Source organism: Perognathus longimembris, chromosome 19, assembly GCF_023159225.1.
Source record: "Perognathus longimembris pacificus isolate PPM17 chromosome 19, ASM2315922v1, whole genome shotgun sequence".
In the NCBI taxonomy this organism is placed as follows: Eukaryota; Metazoa; Chordata; class Mammalia; order Rodentia; family Heteromyidae; genus Perognathus; species Perognathus longimembris.
In genome coordinates, this window is record NC_063179.1 from 7,659,345 (window position 1) to 7,686,932 (window position 27,588).

The 27,588-nt window shown below is 46.6% G+C and overlaps 1 protein-coding gene across 1 annotated transcript in view; it reads right to left on the reverse strand.

Moving 5' to 3' along the window:
* The window catches only part of Ankh (ANKH inorganic pyrophosphate transport regulator), a 111,240-nt gene that overhangs the window by 22,350 nt on the left and 61,302 nt on the right, over nt 1-27,588 (reverse strand). Inside the window, exons 2-5 of the mRNA XM_048368462.1 lie at nt 18,531-18,747; nt 8,462-8,580; nt 5,056-5,139; nt 293-463 (exon numbers count right to left, since the gene is read on the reverse strand). Of these exons, the coding sequence (XP_048224419.1) occupies nt 293-463; nt 5,056-5,139; nt 8,462-8,580; nt 18,531-18,747 (591 nt within the window). The remainder of the gene's footprint in view (nt 1-292; nt 464-5,055; nt 5,140-8,461; nt 8,581-18,530; nt 18,748-27,588) is intronic.

A 27,588-nucleotide genomic window follows, 5' to 3' on the forward strand; every position in this document is an offset into this window, starting at 1 on the left:
TTTCCTGTGGACACCGGCCAGCTCTTGGCCATTGGCTACAGCATCCCTGAGTTGTACTGTTATACTGAGTTCTCATGTCACACGGAACTGGAATACAACCTTACTCGACCGAGTCATGGAGAAACTGTGGTTGAGTTGGTAAAGCCAGAGGCTGTGTGGATCAGGACATGGGCTAGGAGCAAGGACAGAAGGGCAGATGCGTGTGGTGGACGCGTGGTATATACACGCATGCACCTGACAGGCCAGTCCCACTCATGAACAGGCATGCATCGTCATTTATAAGAAGGCATACCCCCAACTCTGGCCCGCTTCTGTCTGGGATGATGTCGTGGATGTTCCTGTAGTAGCCCAGGCACAGGGTGGTACAGCGCACGAGCGCGCCCATGTACAGCGAGAGGATGGGGATGAGCAGGGGCTCGCGGCATTCCAGGTGACTGTGGAGTAGAATGGCTACGAAAACCACCTGAGAAAGGGCAAGACGTGATTGGTTAGTGGGAGGGAGGGGGCCGGCCCACACAGGCACAGCCCACCCCCCTGAGCCCGCACGCGGGACGCTCCCTGTTGAGGCGGACAACTGAAACGTGGGCTTATGCGCAAGTTTGTTCGGATAGGATTTGGGGGCAGATGTTCAAGGCTCACTGAGGGAACACACTCATCCTCTTGCTAAACCCGCCATTAAGATTTCATTAAGCAAGTGCACATTGGGTTAATACGATTGCTTAGGAAAGATCTAGAAACTCTGGCTTTCCAGCCACCCTCTGCAAGTGGAGTAGAGCTTTTCCCTCTAGAGGCTGGAAACCATGGTGCTCCCATAACCTGCCCCCGAGGAAAATCCAGGGCTCAGTAACTCTGTAAGCAAAGGAACCCGAGCATTTATAAGACAGGAGTCACTAAGGTACTGTCCAACGCACCACCAGTATTTATGACAATAAAAATGGAAACATAAACAAATGAAGGTGGGACAAGTTGAAATTCCCAGAGTCAGGAGAGAATCAAGTCATATCAAAGTGCCAATCTCTACTGAAAGGCACAGTCTCTAAAGCAAATATCACAGTGCATCCATCTCCCCATCTCGCGGCGATCAGAGAGATGGCCCAGCTTCTGTGCAGGGGATCTTAGGATCCACTCAAGCAGAAGATTCTGGAAACAACTGAACAGAAGGATACTCCAGGGCAACAACTTCAACGGTCCCATACTCATGGGAAAACCAGCAGGTGAAATATAACGTCGAATGATGCTGAGACCGTTTAAGGACAGAGTCTAGGTTTCAGACCAGATGATAATGTGGTTGATTTACTGAACAAAATACTTGATATGAAGGACCTTTCAATCAGGATCTGAGTACCATTGAGAGACCTAAGTGAAAATGCCCCAGAGACATCCGAATAGCTTTGGCCAGCACTCTGAGCACGAGAGGCTACAGCTATTTAATAGGAGATCATAACTATGTTATGGAGGCTATAAACCTAGGGTGCTGCATTAGTCCATTTTTCATTGTTATAACAATATGCCTATGAAAGGATAATTTTATCTTCTGAAAGGGGAGGGGTATCTGACTCACAGTTGGAAGGCGAAAAGTCAACTTTATGGCTGAGGGCCTTGGGGGAAGTGTAGGAAGTAGGAAAAGATCACCAAAATCCGGAGAAACGGAGATCCACAATGCATTTGAAGGTTCCCTTCAATGACTTACGGACTAATGACCTCTCACTAGGCCTCGGCTCTCAGAGGTTCCATGACCATACTAAGGAGTAACTTCCCTATGCATGACGCACGGGGACTAACCATTGTCCCTCAAGAAGGCAGAAACTGCTTAATGACGGTTCTAGTGGCAAGAATTACCCATATGAACTGACCAAAGAGAAGCCACCTGTCATGGAGAACAGAAGGAAGGAAAAGGAAACGAAAGGATGGAGGCAGCGAGCAGACACTGCCCTTCTACAAAGTATTACCTAGGCAGGCGAAAGGGAAATGGTTGCTCCCGAGGTACATGGCGACCCAGAGAGAACTACCTGCTGTTGTGTCTGCAGATATCTGAGAAACGTCCAAGAAGGCAAAAGAAGATCAAGAATTGATCAGTACAGCCAGGCCCCGAGGAGCCTGTACCTTCAGTGTCCTGGATGAGAGGGGCTTCTGCCCTTCTCTAGTGAGGGAAAGTGCAGATGACACCAAGGCCTGAAGAACTGGGGAAACAAAGTCATCTGCTGGGAAGTGGGTGGTGGGGAGGGACGGAGCCTCCCAAACAGTCTCTTGGGTGAGTTGAGGCGGGCACGAGTTTTTTTTGTTAGTATTACAGTTTGGTCACGAGTCCCTCCGTGGAAGTTTCTGCAGAAGTATTTGCTGCTGCTGGGCAGGTGAGAAGGGACACCATGGCTGCGGTTAGCCAAAGGCTGAGATGCAGTGGCATCGGGCAGGGAACCTTAGTCATGCAGGGAGATGTTCGTCCCAGAAGGCAGGGCAGACGGCAGGAGGGAGGTCAGGGAACAGGAGGTCCCAGGGATAATGGCCTTGACAATTCTCACTTCAACACTGAGTGGGCCTGGAAAGTCCTGATGACAACGGAATAAAGCAAACAGCAGCATCGTTGATCAGAACGGCTGGAACTGTGCTGCAGTAATGGCGACAGAGAAGGCTGTCTATTGCATGTCCAAACAAACCAAGGGCTTTTTTTTTTTTTTTTTTTTTGCATTCCTGTGTGAAGCCAGTTAGTTTAGGATATTTTTTTAAAAATGAGAGTGGCCCTTGAAATTAAGGAATTATTAATCAATTTCATTTGGTCATTGATGACAATTTATGCCAAGATGGTAGTTCAAAGTATTATGTATAAAATCTATTTATAAATTTATCAAATTAGGCAACTTAACAAATGCTTTCAGATAATGAGAAGAATACAGGCTTAGGTGGGGGAGGGAGGCTTAGAAAAATGGAATTTATTCCCTAACTTCAGTGTGGCAGGAACTCAAACAACAAGGTTTAAAATAACTCCACTAGAAGCAGCTCAAGGACAGATGGTGTCTGAACCCGGGCCTAGCTCGCTCCTACGAACCAGATCTATTTATTCCAGTAGGAAAGGCCAGGACCAGGTAGAACTGGGGAGAGAAGGGTCTGTGGGCATAGCGGCAAAGCAATTTTCAGGGATATTGTTTTTCTTCTGCTCTTGGATGCTTAAGGGCATTCTGCTTTTCTTTTTCTTTCTCTTTTCTTTTTTTTTTTTTTGTCCTGGTTCTGGGGCTTGAACTCAGGTCCTGGGCACTGTTCCTGAGCTTTGGTGTTCAAGGCTAGTGCTCTACCACTTTGAATCACAGTATCATTTCTGGCTTTTCAGTAATTAATTGGAGATGAGAGGCTCATAGACTTTGCTGCCTGGGCTGGCTTTGAACCTCTGAGATCCTTAGATCTCAGCCTCCTGAATAGCTAAGATTGCAGGCGTGAGCCACCGACACACCTGGCTTCTTTTTGTTTCTAAAACAAAATTCATCTACAAATATTCACTGACTTGCTGATGCCAGTGTTAGAATGAGCAGTTCTTCCTTCATGTCAAATTAAGTGATTAGAGGGAATAAGGCAGCTTAGTTAGTCTTTCAGAAGATTCTGAAAGGAAGACTGGGACAAAACTCTAATAATGCTACAAGAAAATTAACAGATATATCAAAGAATGATGTTAGCTAATATTAAGGCACTCACTTATATGTGTTTATGGTAATTAATTTAAATTACTTTTAATAGTGATCCATGGAGTAAGTGCAATTAATTTGGAAATTTAATTCTTGCTCCTTAGGGAGGTAAATCTAAGTTCAACAGTCGATTATTAAAGAAGTGGATGTTAGGTGAAGTAAGTCAGGCCCAGAGAGACAAAGGATGCATGCTTGCTCTCATATGTGGAAGCTAGAACTAATTTATAACTGTACAAGAAAATAGATAGGAGGGGTGTGTACAAGTGTGCACAAAAGCATTCACCAGAAGATAGTATTTGCAAGGGAGAATTTGAAGGACCTAATTCCTTAGAAAACGCGAATTCACAATCCAACAAAATGACTATCAGGGAACCAGCCCTTGAAGGGTGTGTATGGGGAGGTCAAGAGAAGAAGGGCAGAGGAGAAGGAGGGTGGGAGGGATGCAGCCACAATATTCAATGCATATCATGACATGAAGGAAATGAGGGGCAGGGGAGGGTTGAGAGGGAGGAGGGAGGAGGACGGAAGGCGTGACACTCATCAAGATACATCGCACTTATTAACTGATCGGTGCATGGTAACTCCTTTGCACACCTTTGAAAGTGAATACAAACGGAATTAAAAAGATAATAACAATAAAACTTAAAACCGAGGAGGCTGTTCCGCAGGGGAAAGGGATGGAAATGCTTGTAGACAGAATGGGCCATTTGGATTTGGATTTTTGATAGTGGGTGCCATCTCATTTCCACCTCTTCCGTATGGTCCCTCTAAGCCCCTAGTTTTAGGAACTTGTTCTAACTGATAAATTACAGAGATGAAATCTAAGACTGTCACTGAAGTTTTCAAGTGGTGCCCTAGGTGAAAGAAGAAAGGAAGCGCGGATGGCCAGGCCTGTGCAAGCCCTTGGCAAATTGCACCTGCAGAAGGTGAGACGCGGACTTCTCAGACAATGTGAAAAGAGGAACCAACTTCTGGGTTCTTCCAGCTGTGGAGAAATGATGAATGAATCCGACCACTCTTCATGGAGTCCACACTTTGAGAACCAAAGTGGAAGAAAATTTCCCAAGTGCTCCTTCTGGAATAGAGCGACAGACTGGACTCCGTAATCCAACCACACAGAGAGAACCTGGCCAAGGGTGCCAGAAATGTGCGGTAGGCATTTCTCAAGCACACGCCTTGAAAAATAGAGGTCCACACCTTCAGACTGACAGTCAATTCAAATTCACACAATCCTAGCACATTTCCTTTTCTCATTCCTTTACAAACATGGATCACAGTCCATACAGGGAATGACTGAATCGCCGCAGGTCAGTTCTGTCATGTCTAGCTCGCCATTAACTCACAAGGCCACTCTGTAGCTGACCGACACGCTGACCATACATACCTGAGCTATGACGTCTGAGATCGAGGCACATCCCACCAGGAAACTGTATTTGTGTTTCAACAAAATGCCAGCATGGGTCCATGCCTGTCAGATAGGAAAGAAGTGACTATGAGTTCTCCCTTAGCATGGTAATGTTTATCTCCATTGTGATCCTCCCCCCCTGGGGCTGGGGATTGAACTCGGGGGCCTCAGGTTTGCTTCTGCTTGAGCCTCGTAGCTAATCCTTTTGCTTTTAGTGTTTTAGATGGGATCTAGTGCTGTTACGCCAGGCTGGTCTCAGAGCATGGGCATTCTGCCTCTTACCTTCTCAGTGGCTGGGGCCACAGGTACGGGCCACCATGTTTGGATTTATGAGGTATTCCTGAGACATCTTTTCTATCTCTCAAAGTCCTTGCAGCATAGGTTTGGTAAGTTTTCACTAGGTAGAATTCCCATGGTTGGGTGGCACACTCCATATTGAAGTTCTAAGTGGAATAAAGGACTACACCTATTTATTTAGTAGCAATTGGATGCAGATGAGTGGGCTTGTTAGGTTTAGATGCCCACCAGGAAGCTGAATAAATAGCAAGTGTGGAGGGGGAAGTGCTTTCACCCAGAGCGGCTTTTCCTAGGAAGCTTGGTGTACTCAGGCTCAGGCGTAACGCGGTTACGACCATAGCCACACTTCAGTGACTGATTAGGGTTCTGCTATTTTCTTGTCTTGATGATTTTGATCCTGATGTTGTACCTTACAAGGGAGTTAAGAGGAAAGTCTCAAGACAGGAGTAGCAGCCCTAAGCCTGGGCATTAGGCTTGAAGTTCATGATAGGATCTGTTTAAGGATCATCTTTCTGACTTTTAAGGAGGACTTCAACTGACCCAGAAATAACATTTCACTGGAGCTAACACAGTCACACAAGGAGAATCTATTCCCCAGGTTCGTGTCAGGCTTTCTAATACCAGCTGCTACATCTCTGCTCAGTGGTCTCACGGTACCAAATGTTCAATGAAGGGCAAACTGTAGATAACATTTGCGAATAGCACCTTGTGGGCTGCCTTTGTTGTCTGGGAGCCATCTGGATAATAAGCCTCGTGGCTTAGAAACATTATCTCTCCAACCGATATATGAAAGCTGTGTGTGTGTGTGCGTGCATGCGCGTGTGTGCGTTCGTGTGTAGGTGGGAGAGGAGACATATGGTCTGTTTTGTACAGATGTTCATTATTTCGGTTTTCATTAGCACTCTCTTACTGTTATATTAAGGCCCTTGGGAGAATTTATAGATCAAACATGGAACAAAAGCGTATGGTCACACAAATGAACTCTACTGTTAGACAGGTTGAGAATTTCTTATTCAAAATCCTTGGGATTAGGGCTGGGATATGGCCTAGTGGCAAGAGTGCTTGCCTCAAACACATGAAGCCCTGGGTTCAATTCCTCAGCACCACATATATAGAAAGGCCAGAAGTGGTGCTGTGGCTCAAGTGATAGAGTGCTGGCCTTGAGCAAAAAGAAGCCAGGGACAGTGCTCAGGCCCTGAGTTCCAGGCCCAGGACTGGCAAAAAGAAAGAAAGAAAGAGAGAGAGAGAGAGAGAGAGAGAGGGGGAGGGAGAGAGAGAGATACTTGGGATTAGGACTATTTTGGATTCTGAATTTCTTTGGACTTTATGTATATCTAAATTGAGATACCTTGGATTTGGGACCCATGTCTAAACGTAAATTCCTTTATGTTTCACATACACCGTATAGCCTGTAGGTAATTTGTAATATTTAAAGAAAATGGTGCATGAATCAGAGCTTCACACTTTAGGCTGGGTGTGGAATTCTCAGGTTGTGCTATTGTGCTGGCTTTTGAAGCGTTCAGGACGTTGGATTTTTGGACTAGGAATATTCAAGTCCAAATTAGTCCTATACTGTTTTAGGAGCTCTCTTCCGGCAATTAAAGTAGCACAAAAGGGCAAGGGCAGAGCGGCTATTTAACAGTCCGCTATTCACGTCCGCTAACTGTCCCGAGGTCCCAGCAGCCACTGCGTACTAGGAATGCTCTACTTAGCTTCCCCGTTCGGTTCAGAGGGGAGGATGGGCGTTAGGGAGGCCTCTTGGCCTCCGTCTCGGGGGTTAGGCCTAACTCGTTCAGGATGGGAAGAAGGTTGCTTTATCACTTTTCTGCTAAAGTCAGTGGGCTTACATTAAAAAAGCAAGTGGGCTGTAAGCCAGGTGAGCCGGGGGAAGCTGACTCAGAGCGCAGCCCCCTTGCCCTCTCTTCCCTGGAATGTCTGTTGGTACCTCACTGAAGAAACACAACCTGCAACAAGGAAGGAAATCCAGAGCATGTGTCCAGATGACTCAACCCTTCCACCCAGGGTGGCGGCCCCACAATTAAGAACCAGAACCTCCATGGCCACCTGGGAGCTGAGTGTGTAAGGCTGGCCTGTGCACAGGGTGAATGCTGTCTGGGAATCACGGAGGCTATGCCAACCATCTGCCCAGTGGCCATGCTTCCGAGGACCTGGTGGGAGATGGCTATATGTATTTTTTTTTTTAACCTTGTTTCATTCTTCTAAGGATTTGTGGATACAACCTCATCTCAACAGAGGTCTACTTACTTATATGTCTAAAGCTCATGAGACTTAAGGCGGGGAGTGGTATAAAAATATAATTATATATTATATTATATATAATTATGTATTATATATTATATTATACATATAATATTATATATATAAGACTCCTGTTAGAGTCAGGAGTGTAGCTCAGTGGGAAAGCACCTGCCTAGCACCCGTGAGTCCCCGGGTTCCATTCCTTATACTACAATAAACAAACAGAAAATGAAGTAATATTAAAATGCATTAACTACATCTATGCAAGGGAACATTCCTGAGCTCTAATGCAATCCAGAATTCAGTGTATGGCCTATAAAATTAGGAAGAATGAGGAAAAGGGAGGGATGGGTGGGAATGTTGAAAGGTGACATTGCTCGGGATAGCTTGCATTCCTAAACTCCTTTGTTAAACGGCAACTCCTTTGTACAACTACTTAAAGATAATAAACATAAGATAGAAAAACATAAAAAGGAATGAAACTGTAACATGTGCTACAACCTGAAGGGAGTAATAAGGGTATCTTGTAAAATGAAATAAGCCAGTCACAAAACAGCACATGCTCTCACTGACATGAGGTGTCTAATGGAGAATGGAGCCAAATTCCCGGAGACCGCGCGGAGAGGGGAGGTTTCCAGGGCAGGGGATGGGGAACTGTCTTAATGGACACAGAGCTCCAGTTCTGAAAAGTGGCAAGGACTCTAGATTGGCTGCACAAGAACATGAGTGTTCTTCATGCCACTGAACTGTACGCAGACACATGGCAAACACAGTGAATGTTCTGTCCTGTATGTTTCACAAAGCAAAACCCCAACGGCTCCTTGCTTACCATGGCATCCATGAAGGGGAAAGCGGCGAGATACAGGAAGGCCCTTCGTGTTTTGCTCCCCACGGACTCATCCACATGGTGCAGTTTATTGATGATGTAGTAGCCTAAGTCACTATAAGCTGAGGGCCAAGAACACAGACGTGAAACATTTAGAAAGGGAGTGCTAGCCGGGAGCCAGTGGCTCATACCTGTCATCCTAGCTACTCAGGAGGCTGCGATCTGAGGATCACGGTTATAAGCCAGGTCGGGCAGAAAAGTCTGTGAGACTCTTAGCTCCAATTAACAACCAGAAAACCAGAAGTGGCATTGGGGTTCAAGTGGTACAGCACCAGCCTTGAGCTGAAGAGCTCAGGGACAGTGTGCAGGACCAGAGTTCAAGCCCCATGACTGACAAAAAAAAAAAAAAAAAAAGAAAAGGAAGAAAAAAAGGGAGTTCATACACACTTTTTATCTAAGAAAACTTAAAAATGATTTAGAAGATCCAGTGGCTATAGGAAAATGACAAGAAAATCATCTAGGACCTCATCCCTCTATCCAGAGGAAGCCACAGCTAACTAACACTTTGGGCTCTCTAGTCATCCAGCTCCTCTACAGGTATGTGGGGTGTATGTGTGAGTTTTAACAGGAAAAGGGGACCACCTTCGAAGGCATGAGAACACCTTCCACGATATGCTTCTACCTTCTAATCCACTGGCTCCTTTCGGTAGTTTAATGTCGGCTTATTCAGTCTACAGTTGCACATTTAGAATATCATTTCTATGTAATTAAAGAATGCTCTGTGGATGTATGTGAAGCTAAATGTATATATATGTTAATGTAGCAGGTGTTCTGATACTTTAACCCTAGCCTTAGTGCTCAGTACAGTGTGTGTGTGTGTGTGTGTGTGTGTGTGTGTGTGTATGTACTGGTACTGAGGCTTGAACTCAGAGCCCCGAAACACCGTTAGTAGCTTTTCTTTGCTCAAGACTGGCACTCTACCATGTGAGCCACAGTGCCACTTTCAGCTTTTTGATAGTTAATGGGTGACAAGACTCTTACAGACTTTCCAGCTGGATTCAGATGCCCGGCTCCTCAGTACAAGTTTTCAAGCTAGCTTTTCACACTCGCCAGTCTTTCCATTCCACCTCCTGGGAGCAGGTGGCAGCACCGGGAGGGGTCTGTGCTATAGAAAGTAACATCTGGAGGTGCAGAGAAGGAAGTGTCAGCATGTGTCAGATGTGTGACAAACCCTGCTGGCACTCAACACATTCCACACCCAGGCATAAGGGGAGGGAGCGAGGCGTCCTGACAAATGCCACCAGCCAACCTGGATTGGCCCACCGCAGTGGGCTCTGGGTACCGACAATGCCACCAGCCAACCTGGGTTGGCCCACCGCGGTGGGCTCTGGGTACCGACAATGCCACCAGCCAACCTGGATTGGCCCACCGCGGGGGGCTCTGGGTACCGAGCCTCTAAGGTTCTCAGGTGCGCGCTCTCAGTGCGCGGCTCTCCGCGTGAGGTCAGAATGGAGCAGTCTCACACTGTGTGAAATCAGAAGACCCATCCCTCAGCCGTTTCAAAATTTGGGGGACAGCTCATTAGTACAGAACGCAGGAAAGAGGAAGAACCCTCTGTTCTTTGTGGGGATCAGTTTAGAGCCCCAGGCATCTGGGGCAGGAGAGGTCGGGAGGAGGCCGCCAGGCTGCTGAGCTGCACCCATGGGGTCCCCGGCGGACATGTGGGTGAGGTGTAGGGAGGAGGGAAGATGCGTATTCAGACCCATGCTCAGCTGGTGTGACACACAAGAGTCTACAAACAGCTTGCTCCAGACGCTGAGCGGTGGAAGCTTTACCTCCACGTGTATCGTGGCTTCTGTGTATCTGTACATGTGTCCTCGTGCAATCCACAGATGTTCACTCTGTTGCGTCCTGTGAGCAGTCTCCACACCCATAGTACTGACCCCACCCTGACACAAGCCACTGGCGATGGACAAGGTTGTGATGGCGGGCCCATGAGCACGAGGCCGCTATGACTAGCCCATGAGCTACATCCCCTGGTCAAGGTGTCAGTCAGTAGAATCTCTTGTTAAGTGATCTTGGTTGCAGAGGTCAAAGCTGGGGATCAAGGAGGGGTTGTGCTGAAGCAACCTATGTCTTCTTAAGGTTCAAACATCACAGTCCCAATGCCCACACCTCAGGACATGATCTATGGAGCACCAGGGTGACTGCAGATAGGAGTTAAGATGAGGTCGTCCTGGACACCTGGTGTGGCTGGTGTCCTCATAAAAGGGGGTACCAAGAAAACCAAGATATCTCACAGATAGGACCCCCGGGTGGGGATGAAGGCAAGCACTTCATGGTGCCTTTATGTGCCAAAGAACGTGGCAAAGGCCCACAAGCCAGGGCATAGGCACAGTCAGGTTTTTTTTTCCTCACAGTCCTCAAAAGGAACCAAGACTGCCAACACCCTGTCCTGGGCCTTCCAGCCTCCACAATCAAGAGCAGAAACTTCTGGAGACAGCAGTGCCCACAGTAGCCCTTCCAAATGAAGGCAGGCAGCCTCTGAGGAAGAGAGGGGCTTATTTTTGTGTTAAAGTCTGGGTCAGTGGTAGTAGAAGAGATGGGGCAGGAGTTGGAACTGTTGAGAGCAAGGTGTGTGTGTGTGTGTGTGTGTGTGTGTGTGTGTGTGTGTGTGTGTGTTTCATCAATGGAACTATTTATTTAACTAAAACATCCAGACAGTGCTTTTGTGTAGGGCCTCCCGCTTAGTGGGGCCTGGAGAATCGCTGGGCCCTCTTTTCTTGTGAGGAGGAGCCAGCCTAGCTTTCTGTGTGAGCTTCATCATTGTTCTCGGCTCCCCGAGCCTTTTGGGGAACTCTCTTTGGACCCCAAGTTTTAGTCTTGGGACTTTGGACCCAAGGCTTCTTTGCTTTCTTTTTTTTTTTAACTTCTTTTCATTTTCAGCATTTCCTCTTTCAGCTACTTAAGGAAAACATTTTCTTACCTCCCTCTCATCTTTGATGGTGGAGGGAGAATCTTCTAGTGGCAAGGGTGACTCCCACTCTGGGCACTGTTGAGTGTGAAACCCCGGCACCTGTCTTCACTCAGTCTCTCCTGTCCCCCAAGTCCTTCCTGCCTCACTTGGCTGCCCGTGAGCTATTTCCAGCACAGGGAGAGCAAGGCTGATGATGATTTGCCTAGAGTGCTTTGCATAGAGTCCCTAATTACCAGGCTAGCTGTGTTAGCAAGATTTAGTAACAACTCCCATCCACTGCCTCACCAACACCGTTCTGCAAGCGAGTGCTCATAATGAGGAGCAGAAAGTTATAAAACAAAATGAAACAAGGCTTCTGAGCGGGTATAAGCAGGCTTTACGACATTGTAAACCGCAAGAGGATGGATGCTGACTTGACCTATTTATAGGTAGCTAGCTTTGACCTTGACCAAAAGAAGGAAAGACAGAATGGGCTTCTAAGCTCACAGCCCCCATGACCTCCGCCACCGAGGGGGATGGTATGGCCCCTTTCAAACGTGCTCCTAAACTACTTACCAGCACATATTGCAAACTATGAAGTAGTAACATGAATCAAAACCAGTCTACCTGACGATATCTTGACAATGTAGATTTCCAAGAAATGAAAGACATGCATGAGGAGCCTTTTTCTCATTCGAATCTCCAGGTTCATGATACTTAAAAGTCCACCTCTGTTGTCTACTGAGCACGGAGCCCTGTTTACGAGGCTCCTCACGGGAGCAGCTGCCTTCCGCCCCGGTTTCTGATGTATCACTTCCCAAGTGTGTGCGCTCGCACGGCTGACAGACCACATCTAAATCACTTCAGCAAATATGTGTTGAACGCCTTGTTTGTACCAGGCACCGTGCCAACTGGCCAGCCGCGAAGGGGAAAGTTTCCTGCACGGAGGTGGGGACACTGATGTATGACTCAAGTGTAATCTGGACTGGGCAACACCGTGGGTCTGGAAAACGGGGTGGGAGAGGACTGCGTGGCCTAGACCTGGGAGAAAGATCAGAGAACCGTGTGCAAGTAAATACCGACTTCAAACCCAAGAACAACCTTCTACCTGGCAGCACGGGGCGCATCCTACTTTCCTGCTGGCATCTGCTTCTCTCCGGAGAACTTACCTCACTCGGGTCTGAACCCACAGGACCAGGGTCTAGTCCAGTGTTTACCATGTAGTACGTGTGTGATAAATGTAGGCTGAAGAGATGCACGGATCCATTCCACCCAAAGGAAGTAATTGTGAAGGCGTCCCTAGTTCCTCCTTCCTCCTTCTGTCTCTACTTTGTGACTTCACAACTTGCTCTGTCAAAATCTGCAGCGGATGGCCCTGCCCTCGGCCCCCGCTGGCCGTCGGGGAGGGGCGTGTGGCCCTTGTGGTTCTTGCCTCAGGAAGCTTCTGCGCCTCTACCCTTCCACCTGGAGCCTGGCCACAGCTGTCAAACAAGCTCAGGCAATGCTAGGGGGCCATGAAGGACCAGAGAGGGGAGTCCAGCGGCCCCCACAGAGGCCACCTGGGTGGGCCGGCCCGTGGCTGACCTTCCGCTGGCCCTCCCGACCTTCGGTGAGCTACACACGCGAGTCACCCTGACCACGCAGGTAGCCGGCATGTGGTGAACAACAACAAAGAGACCCTTGTGTTTTGAGCACGAGTATTAGAGTTGGTTTTAGAAGACCGAACAACAACAAAGCACAAGACTATCAAGCCGTTCATTCCCAGCACCTTGCTGGGGTGACTGACGGGAAACCAGACTCATTTCCCGCTCTGCAGGGATGCTGCTCCACAACCCATGCATAAGGGTGACGATTTGGGGAAAAAACAACAACAACCACCCACCACTGGCACATGGACCCGGTCTTGAAATGACTTCAACTGCTCTCTCCCTACTGCAACCATTCAGTCCTTCTGACCACCAGGCTGAATCTGAACAAGGCACCCGTCTCTAAGGAAAGAAAGCCAAAAGCCACAACAATGGCTCCTGTATTCTGTGAGAGAGAAAGGAAGCACTAATTTCCTTGTAGGTAAAATTGACTTGGATCCCAACGAAACCCCGTTGCAAGGTCAGCCAGCTTTCTCTTTTATAGATTCCCTAAGAGTGAGAAACAGGATTAGCGTGAGAAACAGGATTACCACCTTCAGTGACCATGGGCCTCGATGACAAGGCCGCGAGGGCAAGCCCTGTGCTCTGCAGCTTTTATAAACAGTGCCTCATGGATGAGCCCACGACAGAGGACATGGTTATAATTAAGTTCAAAGGGGACGCTAGGTCAGGAGGCTGTGTGGTCTGTGGAATCTGTTCCGCCCTGAGTGGGAAGCCCACACTCAAGTGGTCATGTCTGGAGGATGGGAGAATGCCCTGCTGAGCCGTGATGAGATGCAGTGAAAAAGAATTCCTCATCTGGAGCAATTGTAATGACGAGGACCCCATATAAAGTTCTTCCCTTTAGTGGTACAAATGCAATTAGTAACAGACGACGCTGCAAATGAGCTTTGGCTGCTCTTTGACCTGAGCCTATTTTGGTTGTCCTACTGTGACCCACTAACTAATAATAGATACGGCACAGGGTTAATAGCGCGAGGAGCTGCACCTGTGCCCTACTGTTTGGAGGTGGACATGGCCACGTGTGAAGGCCCTGCTAAGAGAAGAAGATCCCACAGGGATCTAATTTCTTAATACTAATAACAGAAAGCATGGCAGGGCCAGCCAGCTAAACTCAAAGCCATGCTGGGAAGAAAGCAGGATTTCTCAAATGTTTGGAAGTACCATGAAATGCAAGGCCTTTGAAAGAAATCATAGGGTATCTAAACCAAGACAAGGAGATGATGTAGTTAGAAAATACAGCCAGCTTTCCTAAAGACAAAATGATTTCTTTAGAGATGAGGAGGTTACGAAGATGAATATGAATCCAACACAGCAACCTCCTTGGTGAAAGGTGATACAGACACACATAAGCAATATGCTTATCTGTGAGACATCACAAAAAGAGCTCAGTGGAGCCAAAGGGTTTCCAAGGGGCTCCGCCCAGAGCTGCGGGCAATGTGGCCACGTGACTCCCTCCGACAGCTTCCCCTCTACCTCCATTTCCCTGATGCCTATTCCTTCCTCTTTCCCTTAGCTTTCCATGCAGTCTACAGAGCTCTTCCTCATCTCAGGCTCCAAACGTCCTTCTCCTGGTTCCTAGAGTGCCGCATCTACTCAGGGACCTCATAGAGTCAGAGCTGGATTCTTGCTTGCTTCACATCTCTTCTTCCCAATGATCAACGTGTGGCCGCTGCCTGTCTCTCAAAGACTTCCTTCCTCTGTTTTCTTGCGGGCACTAGTCACTCTGTTCTTTTTGGGTCTAGGGATGTTTTAATGCACCCAGCTTTTGCTTCAGTTTATTTTCACCACTCTCCAAAGCTCTTGCTGACAGCATTTTATTAATCCGCACTGGCTAGATGCACACACTTCTCCGTCAGTTGCATATACCCATGGAGAAGGGTGTATCTGACTGACTACCATATCCTCTGCAGTCAATCTCTCATTTATTTATTAATTTTCTGGTCCTGGGGATTCAACTCAGGGAATGGGGGGCTGTTGCTGAGCCTCTTTGGGCTCAAGGCTACTGCTCTACCACTGAGTCACAGCATCACTTCCAGCTTTTTTTTTTTTTTTTTTTTTTTTTAGTAGTTTATTGGTGATAAAGAGTCTCTAGGAGACTTTTCAGCTTGGGCTGGCCTCAAACCGCAATCTTCAGATCTTAGTCTCCTGAGTAGCTCAGATTACAGGTGTGAGCCACTGGTACCTGGCCTCAATGTCTTTGGATCAGTAGGTTCATTCATTCATCACATAACTTTGTTGAACCACACCAATGAGAAGTTACTGGGTCATTCAGAAAGTAAATGACACAAAGCAATTCTTACACTTGCTCTTCCATTCTCTCCTGTCAACATTCCAAGAGGAAGGCGGGCTCCAGCAATGTGCGTGGTGTTAAAATGGCTCAACTGATGTTTAACAACATCCTATGGTAAAATGGATGCGCTTTATCAGTAAGAACACATGAGAGGAGAAACATGTTCCTTAAAAGTACAAAATGCTTCACACTAGGGAAAAAGTAATATCTTACAGAGTAAAGCAAACAGGTAAAGTAGAAAGCAAACCAAGGAACTGGCCACTCACTGCAAAAGTGCAAAATGGGACAGTGCAGCCAAGTATTAGAAAAGGGTCAAGCACTTGAATTTATTTTATATTGAAAACTAGGGGGGAAAAACAAGCCCTAGAAAGAGCTGGATTAGAGCCATTCTACAAGGCCTTTGAGTCCCACCGCTGCCCCCCAAAAGAAGCTCTTCCTAATCCACGTGCTTCTAAAAATCACACCACCACCACTACCACCACCACCAAAAACTGGGGGGGGGGATAAATTCATTAAAGTGGTAAGGGAAGTGGCAATTAATGAAACATTTAAAGCAACCAGCCTGGTTTCATCTGAACAAAGGACACAGAAAACTGAAGTGTAGGCCAAGATGTCTGTGCACACATGCCGACCCTGAGCTAGCCAGATGCCTTGTGGGTAGGTGGGGTCTGGCTGACTATAGGCCCCGCTCAAGGCAGCTCCTGCAGATCAGATGCTCATCTCCATATCCACCTGGGCAAAGCTGGCTGGCCAGGCTTCCTGAGATCATACCACAGTGCCTCAGGTTCAGCACATCCATCGCGTTTGGGTTTTATCCCATGACAAGCACGGTTATCCAAGCACTGACTGCGAAAGTGGAAATGTAAGCATCTACTGTTAACATTACTAAAAAATGAAAAGAGGCGGAAGGCTCTATTGAACACCTTCAGGAGATACAATTTAGAAACTGGTACTGTGAGGTTAAAGGTCACTGATACAGGAAAATGATGCCAGGAAGACTGGGCATGGATGGAGAAGTAGTAATATCCCATTGGGGGCTGTGCTCCAGATGAGAGAAGGCAAACATGGCCAAGACCTGACACACCAAAGAAGAAGGAAGGAGGGAGAAAGGTGAATGAAGAGGAAGCTGTATCAGAGAGAAGAAAACAACAGAGACTAAGCATTCTGGAGGAAAACGGAAAGGCGGCCCATGAAACAGGAGATTTAGGAAAGAGGTGACATTGATCAAGTTGCATTGTACTCATAAATTGTCATGCTGCATTGAAACCCCTTTGTACAACTACTTAAAGCTACGACTCCTACTACGACTACGACTATGACTACTACTAACAATAATAATAAAGTCTTCTCAAATCAAAAAGTATTTAAAAAATATGAAACTTAGGTATTCTACAGAAATTGATATGTTCTTACTTATCCACTGCAGAAGGTATGTTGCTTGCTGCAAGCAATAAGAGCTTTCAGTGTACAAAATATCAAAGGTGACAAAAAGATTATTAGATAACTCTTGAGAGTTAAATTCCAAATTTTATGATTCTACTCTAAAAGAGAAAAACTTAAGTTTAAGTTGAAAAACCATGCTCATTTCTATTTCAATGACCACACTTGCCTCAAATACAGTCCGCTCACTTTCCACTTTCTTAGCCGTTGACAGCTAGCTATTAGCTATTTATCTCAAATTCTCATTCCAGCATGGTTAAAACAGGGTATGTGAGGTTATTTTAGAGACCCAAGTAAAAATACCAGTAACAAAAGGGAACTAATTCACTATTTAGATAAGATCTTTGCCTCAAGGATGTACGGAATTTTCTCACTGCGTAGACTATCTTTAGAAATAGCTTAGATTATATATAGCTGCAAAAAGACTGGTAGTTTCAGGAACCAACTGAGAGAAAGAAAAGCATCTTCCTCAGCCTATCTTCACTCTGAATGACATTTTGAGCACAGATAAAATGATCAATATCAACACTCTGGTTGAATAATTTCATTAAGCCGAGTTGTTCTCTTCCACATAGTTCTTAGAACGAAATTCGATTCCATGTTAAAGAGGAAAACCACAAAGGCCATGCCCTATTAACTTTGAGATCACAATGATGTGAGTAAGCATTAGCTGTCCGGGAATACACCGTGAGTTTGGATGACTCCTCTATTGCCATTGGCATCCAGGCCTACATAGCAGTTACAACAGCAGGGCTCACAGTGGCCTAGGAAGTGACAGTCACAGTATTTTACCAACTGGCTCCAAACACACATGGGACTTAATATTTATCCTGACAGATAAGCATAGAAGCAGGGGCACATTAGGAAATAATGTCTTGGGGTTTCAGAACCACCAAGAAGACGGTGGAAGGAGAAGCCCACGCCTGAGGAAATGTGCTCCCCAAGGCCCTGCTCCACTTGTGGGCATCTCCGTAAGTACCATCTAGCTTCCCATTTTATGGAAAGAATGCTTTGCCAAATGCCATCAGTCTTGTCTTTGACTAAATCAGCAAAGAGAAGCACTAGAACAAATTCATTTGAACAAATAATACAGCCTGCCCTTTGCTCACAATACCAAGAGGATCAATTTTAAATAACAATCCTATGTTTATTCTAGGATCAATAAACTGGTACATGTGTGCCTCTAACAAAAAGCTGTCTTTTTGGGGGGGGGGGTGGTGGTGGCGGTGGTAAGGCTTGAACTCAGGGCCTCGGCACTGTCCCTGAGCATTTTTACTCAAGGCTAGCATTGTACCACTTTGAGTCACAGTGCCACTTCTGGTTTTCTGGTGGTTAATTGGAGAGAAGAGTCTCACAGACTTTCCTGTCCAGGCTGGCTTTGAACTGCGATCCTCATACCTCAGCCTCCTGAGTAGCTAGGATTACAGATGTGAGGCACCACCACCTGGTGGGGGTGGTATTTTACCTTACACAATGCCATTCGTAGGAACAACCATCGCTTGATCAAATCACTCCCTCCTTGACTTTGGGAACCAGAGATACAAAACTACAGCTCTCCAGGAAGATAGATTTATTTGCTGGAGCTAGGAACATGAGCACTATTCCTTCTACCCTTTGAAATTTTCATGAGGGATATTTCAGTTAAGAAATCATTTATTCCAGTAACTATAAATCCGTTAAGAGGAATAAAAAACATGGCTACAAAGCCAGAGGCTTCAGTGCCAGTCAAAGCCTTACCTATGAGGGTGTGAAAGACGGCAGCGATGGCGCCGGCTACCACCATGCACAGGACGGCTTTGGTCCTGTCTCGCTTGCTGTTCACAAACACCAGGCCCACATTTTTGAAGTCACTCATAGGACCTGTGAAGAACTTCATCAGGGAGTATGCCAGCCCGTAGCTGGCTAGCATCTCGACAGCATCTTCCTTGACAGCGGCAATGCCCCGGTTCAAGGCCTGCAAAGGGAAAGAAGAACACCCACAGCATGAGGAAGCGGGAAATCACAGAAAAGCAAGCATAAAACTCAGCGGATCAGGTTTCCATAGCAACGCCAGGCAGGGGAAACCTCGCTGTGATTTGGGGAAAGACAGTGGTTCTCATGTGGACCCAGATTAATTTCATTTTGAGTAGTGTGTGTGTGTGTGTGTGTGTGTGTGTGTGTGTGTGTGTGTGTAGACAGTCCAGGAAAAGTCCACTGGACTAAAGTAATAGAAAAATCCAACAAGAATTTCATAGTAATACTGGAAAATGATTCTACGGAGTTTTGATCATTTGTTTTAGATGTTAGGTAAGTATGGTGGGACACATCTGTATTTCCAGCATTTGAGAGACTGAGGCAGGAGGATTGCAAGTTCAAGGCCAGCCCAAGCTACACATAGTGAAAACCTATCCTAATAAACAAACCAATTATTTTAGACTGAATCTACATAATGGAAACCCATTCTGGAGGTGCACTGGGCAGTTTATATCAATGGGTGACATTTTCTTTAAAGCAGGTGTGTGTGTGTGTGTGTGTGTGTGTGTGTGTGTGTGTACACACACATCCATGCATGGCAGCTCACATGTGTAGTAAACTCCTGGGCACGTTCTTGCAGGGATCCTATGTTATGAGAAAACGTATTATGCTATCAGTGGGTGGTGACTTTAATTTGCAATACAATCCTGAGCTCTGGACAGACAAATGCATAGGAAAAGAACAACTTGACACAGAACACATGATTTCTGTCTTCTTCTTTCATCTTTGTGCAGGGCAGTAAGTGGAACACAGGTCCTTGTACCTGCTAGGCAGGCGTTCTACCACGGAGCCACAGCCCTAGAATCAAACGGTTCTCTGCATATTATTTCTTTCCTTTTACCTCCAAGACTGGGACTTGAACTTGGTATCTGATACTTTCACTCAATGGCTCATCATCTACCCCTTGAGCCACACCTCCAGCTTGTGTTCATTACTTCTTGAAGAAGGAAATGTGACCGGTGAACGTTTGAGCCCTTTAACCATCCTCTGGGGGGCCCCTGTGAGGCTAGAAGGCTTATCTGGACGGATTTCCAAACCAATTCTCCCAACTGGCACACAAGGATCACGAGTTGGTGGGGATGAGAGGCTTCTGTGACTAAAATGTCTCCAGGACACTGCCTCTGTCCTCAGGAACAAGCAACTGAGCAGGCAATTTAGTTCTTAGTGCACTCGGTTACTTTTAACAACAGACTTCACTGCTGAGAGTTTGCTGAGGTCCAAGGCACAAGTGAGTGGAAATTAGTTTCCATTTCCCCTCTGCCCCAGGAACTCCCGCCTCCCCACTGTCACCATCATGTGTGTGTGGGGGGGGACCCCACACTGTCACCATCCATGCGGGACCCCACACTGGCACTTGGCTATCACTCCGCCTCAAGTGCACCGAAGGGCTCACTCTATCAGTTTTGCCTACTGAAAAATGACAGCTATCCATGGTCAGAGTCAGATAAAAAAAAAAAAAAAAAGACACCATAATGCCTTGCCTGCATTTCAGTCTTTGAACAGGACCTCATTATATCTCTGTGGTATAACCCAAAGAAGATACATTTTTTTCTTGTCTCCTCTATCTCTTACTTTCTTCTGTCTCTCCTATTTTTATTACCTTTAAGTAGTCTCTCTCTCTCTCTCTCTCTCTCTCTCTCCCTCTCTCTGTATGGGCTGGTACCAGTGTTCAAACTCAGCTTTACACTCAGCCTTCTTGTTCGCAGGTGGTACTTTACCACTTGAGCCATACCTCCAGCCCAAGGTTTTTCTAATTAATTGGAAGTGGAATCTGCCTAGGCTTGCTTAACTTTTCCCCAGTGCCCAGGCCCACAGCCCCTCCCCTTCTCCCGACAGCCCTTGCGCCTTGCATCCCAGGGAATGAGATCCACACACAGGCTCTGCTTCCAGACAACCCAGCTCGGGAAGCTTCACGTGACTCATCTCACACTTGAAGAATCTGTTCAGTTTGATCTTTCTCTTTCCCATGATCCCCTAAGTCTATGATGGTGAATTGCTTACTTTGTTTTTGATTCCTAGCAGGTGAATTCTAATTTAAATGGCATCTATTCTTTAGCACAAATTGCAAAAGCACCTCAGAGTGCTGGTCACCTGTCTGCTTGGCAGAACTCTACTGTTTGCTAAGAAGACAAGTTCTGGCGGGGGCAACCATTGCAAAAGCTTTCATCCCCACCAACTGTTTCAGAACCTGGCTAGGGCTGCTGCACCAGGAAGCAGGAAGGCTCAGGTAATGATAGCTCTGTCTGCAGGACCAGGGGGGAAGTTCCATTTAGCTCAACAATTATGGTAATTTCAGGACAGAGCACTGGTGCCCAGGCAAGCAGACTTGGGCTGGAATCAGCTTCTACCACTTAACTACTGAGTGACCCCAGGGACTCATTTTCCCAGAAATAACCCAACCGATCACAGTAGGGTTGTAGAGTTTAGGGCACCGGGTTAAAAGCTGGAATAAGTATCCCAATGCAAGGAGGATTTTTTTTTTTTCCGGCAGAGGTCAGGTGTGACACTTAGATGATGCTATAATTAATTAATGAGTCTATTATTTCCTTCCTTCCTTCCTTCCTTCCTTCCTTCCTTCCTTCCTTCCTTCCTTCCTTCCTCCTTTCCTCCCTCTTTCCCTCCCTCCCTCCCTTCCTTGGAAAATCAGGCGATGCTGGGATCATTTGAGATCAAGTGAAGAGCATTCTGTCTTGTACTGAGACCAGTAAGCACTCATGAAAGGTCCTGAAAAAGGCAAGACAGGGACTCACATCAGCATGGGCTCTGTGGGAATGCAGACCAGAGAAGAGGGGTTGATGTGGATAAGGTGGGGGAGAGAAGCAGAGTGACTGCAGAGTGTTCTGGAAGTAGCCAGATCTAGAGATGGACTACATACATGGTGGGTGTGAAGAAAAGACAGAAGTCTAGGATGACTGTGGAATTTTTTGGCTTGAGTCTCAAATGGAACAGTGATTTACAGAGATGGGTGTGTGGGGGAAGGGAGACTTGAGATGTCCATTGGAATTCCAAATAGAGCTGGGCACTGTTGGCTCACCCTTGTAATCCTAGCTACTCAGGAGGCTGAGATCTGAGAATCACAGGTCGAAGCCAGCCCGGGCAGGAAAGTCTGTGAGACTCTTACCTCCAATTAACCACCAGAAAACTGGAAGTGGAACTGTGACTCAATGGTAGAACACTAGCCTTGAGCAGAAAAACTCAAGGACAGTGCCCAGCCCCTGAGTTTAAGCCCCACCACCAACCAACCAAACAAACAAAAGAAGAGTTCCACATAGTTAGTAAGAGCTGGCTTGAGGATCCTGGAGCATTTAAAGCCAGAAGACTACACGAGAACATCCCAGACAGATACAGATAGACAGGAACAGAGAGCCCCACACACGTCCGAGAGTGCCTGTGACTTCTATAGTTTAGTGTCAGCTGTTGGTGAGCTGCCTTTTTCCAGCAATGCTGCACCTGCACCTCTGGGAAGACCCGGGGGAAGGAAGCTGCCAGGGTCAGTGATGAAGACCGGATCAAGCCTTGAAGTCCAGCTCAGGGAGTGTCTAGATTATCTGCAGGATGAGTGAGGTCTTCAGGATGTGTCTGGCCCCAAATATTCATAGGCACTGAGATCCACCTGCTGCTTCCCTAGTTTCCCAGTCAGAGGTATTCTGCTTCACACGAGGGCCACACCTAATAGCACTCTGGCCCCTGTAGATATGAAGCTGCCCCTTAGCAACAGCTGGTTCTCATCCACGCTTCAGACCCTAATAGGAGGCACCTAGCAGTGGGGACATCTGACGCCAAAGCACATCTGCTTCCAGCAAGCTCCGGGTGCCTCACTCCTATCTCCCTATCTTCCGGTGTGTTCCAAGGTCATGGTGTTCTGATGTGTGCTTTATTTAAAAAAATATTCTTATTCTCTGTTTTTCTACAGTAAGTTGCGAAACCACAGGATATTAAGAAATATTAAAAAAAAAAAAACCACCCACAAAGTCCCAGGAATTGGCTACCAAAGCCCACAGGTATGAACAGAGCTTTCTGGTACAAACTGTCCAGATCAGTAAATACTAAAAGATTTCCTGACATGGTAAATTTGGAGTCTGGAAACCAGAAAAATCCCAGTACTACGGACTAAGATTTGTCAGGACAAGTACTCCACATCCCCCCTACCCCCAACCTGCTGTCATTCCATGCTGATGGGGTACAAGCAGACTCTGCAGGCGGGGCAGAAGTCTGGACCCCATGGCTCAGGGTGAGGGGGTCCTTCCTTCCTCTCTACCTTCCCGTTTGTCTCCTGGCTAGGATGCCTGTGACCCCTAAAGTGTAGAAAGCTTATTTGTGCGGTCTCAGGACAAAGTTTGGGCCAATGAGCCACAAGCATGACTATGGCAACAAAGGGGTCCATTAATCTGACTCCTCTGGCCTCTGATTGACGCTGCTGCTTTCCATCCTGCCTGTGGTTTCGGCTGTGGTTCACAAGGCCTGTGTGAGCGCCCGAGGTCCTGCACAAATAACCCTGCCCTCACCACGGTCTTCTTCCCCCTCTTCTGGGGTGGATGAAGGCCTGGAGAGGAGGAGGGCAGGAGGCCCAGGGAAAGAGCTCTGTGGCTGCTCTGTGCTTCCCGTCCTGGGGGGGGGGGGGGCGGTGGGTGGATGAACACCCCCATTCTCCATGGCTGCTGCAATCATTTTTCCTCTGCTCTCATAGAAACTCCCTGCTTCTCCAAGACCCCCACCACCTAGCCACCTCCCATCTCATCTTAACTCCCCTAACGGATGCCCGGTGGGATTCCAAGCAGAAGCGTCAACTCTCTGTGTCCGCCAGACCCGGATCCCCTCAGCTCTTCCACCTCCTCCGTGCCAGTGACCTTCCCTGCCAGGCTCCGGCTCGCCATGCTCCAGCCCTACCTTTGTCACTGATCTCTCTCACATTTCTGTGGAGACCCGATGGGGACAGGTGGGATACAACCAGAGGCAATCTTCTGCCACGCCAGCGGTTTCTCCCACAACGTTCATGCTCAGTTCCTTGGATTTCAAATCATGTCTGAAATCTCCAACCCAAGATCCACTCATTACTCAGCAGTGCTGCTCTCGCCTAGAGCTGTTGACTTCCACTTGGTCTTCGAGAGAGTCACAAACATAACACGATCTGCGGCTCCTCCACGCGTATGGTCTCCAACCTCCCTGGGCTGACGGCTGCCCATTCAGCCACCTCATCTTTCCCATTCCCTTCTCTCAGTATTTCTGGGCCGCCTACTTCCCTCTCACTCAGCCAATAGCTTCACCTCCTACTTCATTGATAAGAAGGCATCCAAGGTACAGACTGAACTGCTTGCTGTTCTCTCCCTAAAACATAAAACTCAATAAACCAGTCTATCTTAGGCCAGGCATAGGGGTGCACGCCTGTAATCGCAGAACTCATGAAGATTATGAGTCTGAGTCTGGCTGAGGATGTATAGTATTCAGCCTGGGTTATATAGAAAGGGAGACTCAATTTCAAAAGCAACCAACTCGCCAAAATCTGTCCCACGCCCTTCTTACCTGTGAGCTCCTACTACAAGGGAAAAGCCAGTGTGACCACGCACCCTGGGCTACCCAGCTGAGGCTCAGCATGTGCGATCCTCTGACCTTGTCAAGAGTCTCACTCAGTTCTACCATTTTCCTCTTTTTGCCTGATCTTTGTTACTTGGCTGCCAATACTGATCCATCTCTTCCATCTCAAAAGGAATCTCTCTCCTGACTCCATACTTCCTCATCACCAGCCTCTTCCTCACCCCAGTGGCCTCATCGCTGTCCTCTCCAGGTGGGCTGCAGTCAACTGTGTGCTCAGCGGGCCCGCTCACTGGTCTATTATTCCTTGAGGTATGGACTGGACCGGTTTGCTATCAGTTTTCCTGAGTCTACTTAGGCCCATGAATAACTGAACTCAGGATAGGAAGAAAATGCATGCATTAACTGTGACCTATAACTTCCAAATCCTCTGACTGTTTGGTTTTCTGGGTAAGAAAAACATTTTTTTTTTTGAAGAGCCTATAGACTTAAAGGGTTATCAAAATGGTGATAGTATAACATTTAAGCAAATATTTTTCTTCCAATTTTTTTCTCACTTTCTTTGGATGGCAATTGGGACAACTGGTTCTTAAGAAGGCAAATCCTCTAGCAGAAGTTAGCTGCTAAAAGAAGATTGGACTTAGATTCCAAGGATAAGACAGTCATTTCTGACCGGACCCTGGATAAACTAAAGGAACTCTGCCAAGGGCTGCGTAGAGAGCTGATGATAGGGCTCATATCCATACCTGAGGCCCTGGGTTCAACACTGCAAAAGAGACAGTCCAAGAAAAAGATGGCTGAGGGTGTCACCGACTAGACCACAGGGGCAGGGTCCACGTTCTTAAAGACGGGTGCTTGCGAGGGCATCAGGATACGGGAGAGAGAGGGCTGCACAATCTGGCTCTGTGGCCCTGATGCTGTACCTGTCACCATGGCTAGCCGGGGAAGAAATGATCCTGTTCTCCCTATAGAAACGTTTCCAAATTCTTCCACAACAAGGTGCCCAGCTGGAAAGGAATAGCATTCTCTTAAATGGCAAGAGATTATTATACAAAACACTGAAGTCACCATTAACATTTTCTTCTTAAAGTAAGAAATACTTCCTTGAATTGCTTCATCCTGGATGAGAGGAAGCAGCTAGGCCGAAGGGCCAGACAATCATTTTGTCTTGCTGGGAAACCAGATCATCTGCTAATCCCTTTGCTAAAAGACTTCTCTGTTTATAGCTTCCATGTCTCTGCTACACCTCACACGACTTGAAATAAACCGGCCTTTGTAGAGGTGAGAGGTAGTTTAAAAAAATCTTTCCTAAACATCATATCTTTAGAGAGTTGACATTTGTGGAAGGGTGGGAAACTCCGTCTGTGTCTAGCAGAGCCACCTGTGGGACATGGGAACCTGCCATTTTGGATTACAGTCCTTTCTCTAGGAGTCCGAGGTCCTGTAATTTTCCACTGTTATTGTTCTGTTTGTCTGTATTTTAAAAAGTGGTTTGGGTTAAATTAGATCATTTGTCTTCCCGGTAGTTTTCCAGCTCTGTTTTATTTTCTCAAGGATCTATATTGCTCTAAATGAGACAACCTCCCTGTGTTTAGCTGGAGATCCAGCCAAGAACTTGACACCCACACATGAGGTTGTGGTTTGAAGAGCGTGGAAGTCAAATGAGCCCGTTCTCTTCAGAAGTCAGGGTTACTGCTCGGTGCAGGGCCCATATTTAGTCCTTCCTGAAATCCCAAGATGAGTCTGGGTGTGACACTGGTGTTCCGTGTCACTTCTCAGACCTGGAGGAGAGAGTCTTGAAAGAACAGAGACAATCTGCTGTACAGAGCATGACAATGCATGGCTAACTCAAGTGTTCTGTTGTCAGTTTACCCATGTATCCAAGGAAATAAAAACCATAGTTTGGGATGCTCTCTGAATATGGAAATTTTAGGTTCATTGTAGAGAAAATACGTTCATTAGAGAGTATTTCAGTGTCACAGAACTCTCCGCAAGTCCTCCCATCTTTCATTTAGATATAAACCTTATTACCTGGCAAATTCCTTGTAATTCAAGATGGCAGAAGGCTTGACACAGAAGGAGTATTACTGGAAAATTCTAGAGTTATTTGAAAAGCCAAGGGCTTTCTGTGCCACTTAGGAATCTTTACTTTTTCTTTGTCTTTACCTCATATATGAACTCTAATTGAAACACTCATATTGCTTATTGTTCCTGAAATCACCACATTTCCCAGTAATTTTTAATACTTAGGAAGATACAAAGTTCCTAAATGATAGTCCTTTGTTGATACCTCAAGATTATGCCCACTGATTTCAGAACTGAGTCTTAAATATTATATTTAATATTAACAACAACTGCTGGGTGCAGGTGGCTCACGCCTGTAATCCTAACTACTTAGGAGGCTGACCTTCTAGGATCACAGTATAAACCAACCAGGGCAGAGAAGTGTGAGACTCCTATCTCCAATTAATCACAGAACAAGTCAAAAGGGGAGTCAAGTGGTAGAACAGTAGCCGTGAGCAAAAAGGAGCTCAGGAACAGCACTCAAGCCCAGCGTTCAAGAAACAACAGCAACAACAAAAACCAAACACAAAACTCCATAAACAACAATCTGGAACAAGAGGCTATCTCTGGGACCCTACAAGTCTCTCCACCAACTCTCCACATTTGCCCTCTTCCTGCTTGCTAGCAGAAAATTTCCCTTCATTACTCTAGCATTTTCTCTTGGCTGCTGATCTCTGAGCCACTCAGAATCTCTAGCTCCTTTGTTGGACTTGATGCAAGATTGAGAAGCATCATCTGCCACTGACTCTTGAATCAAATGAAGGTGCATTTGTATTTGACCTGTAGGAAACCCAATGACACCAAAGGACAATGGTGAAGTATCCACACAGCTCACTTTCACTGAGCCTTGCTCGTGGCAGACACTGTTCTAAGAGCTTCACTTTTGCTGATGACTCAGAGCTTGGGTTTCACTTTAAGATATTATAAATGGTCTCAAGTTTTGCCTAAAACTTTCAGCACAGTTCTTTCGGCACAAAGGACTGACTAGCCACCAGGTCAAGGAGAATGTTTGGATAGACTTTTAAGAAAAAAAAAATCCCACTGGTCCTTAAATAAGGGCTACTTTTTTAAGCAGTTTTATGTGACAAGATGACAGAGTGAAAGTGCAGGATTTGACTATGCCCAGAGAATGGAAGTAAAGGAAGAAACCCTGTCAGTGACATTCTGCATCAGCGTTGTGCACTTGGTG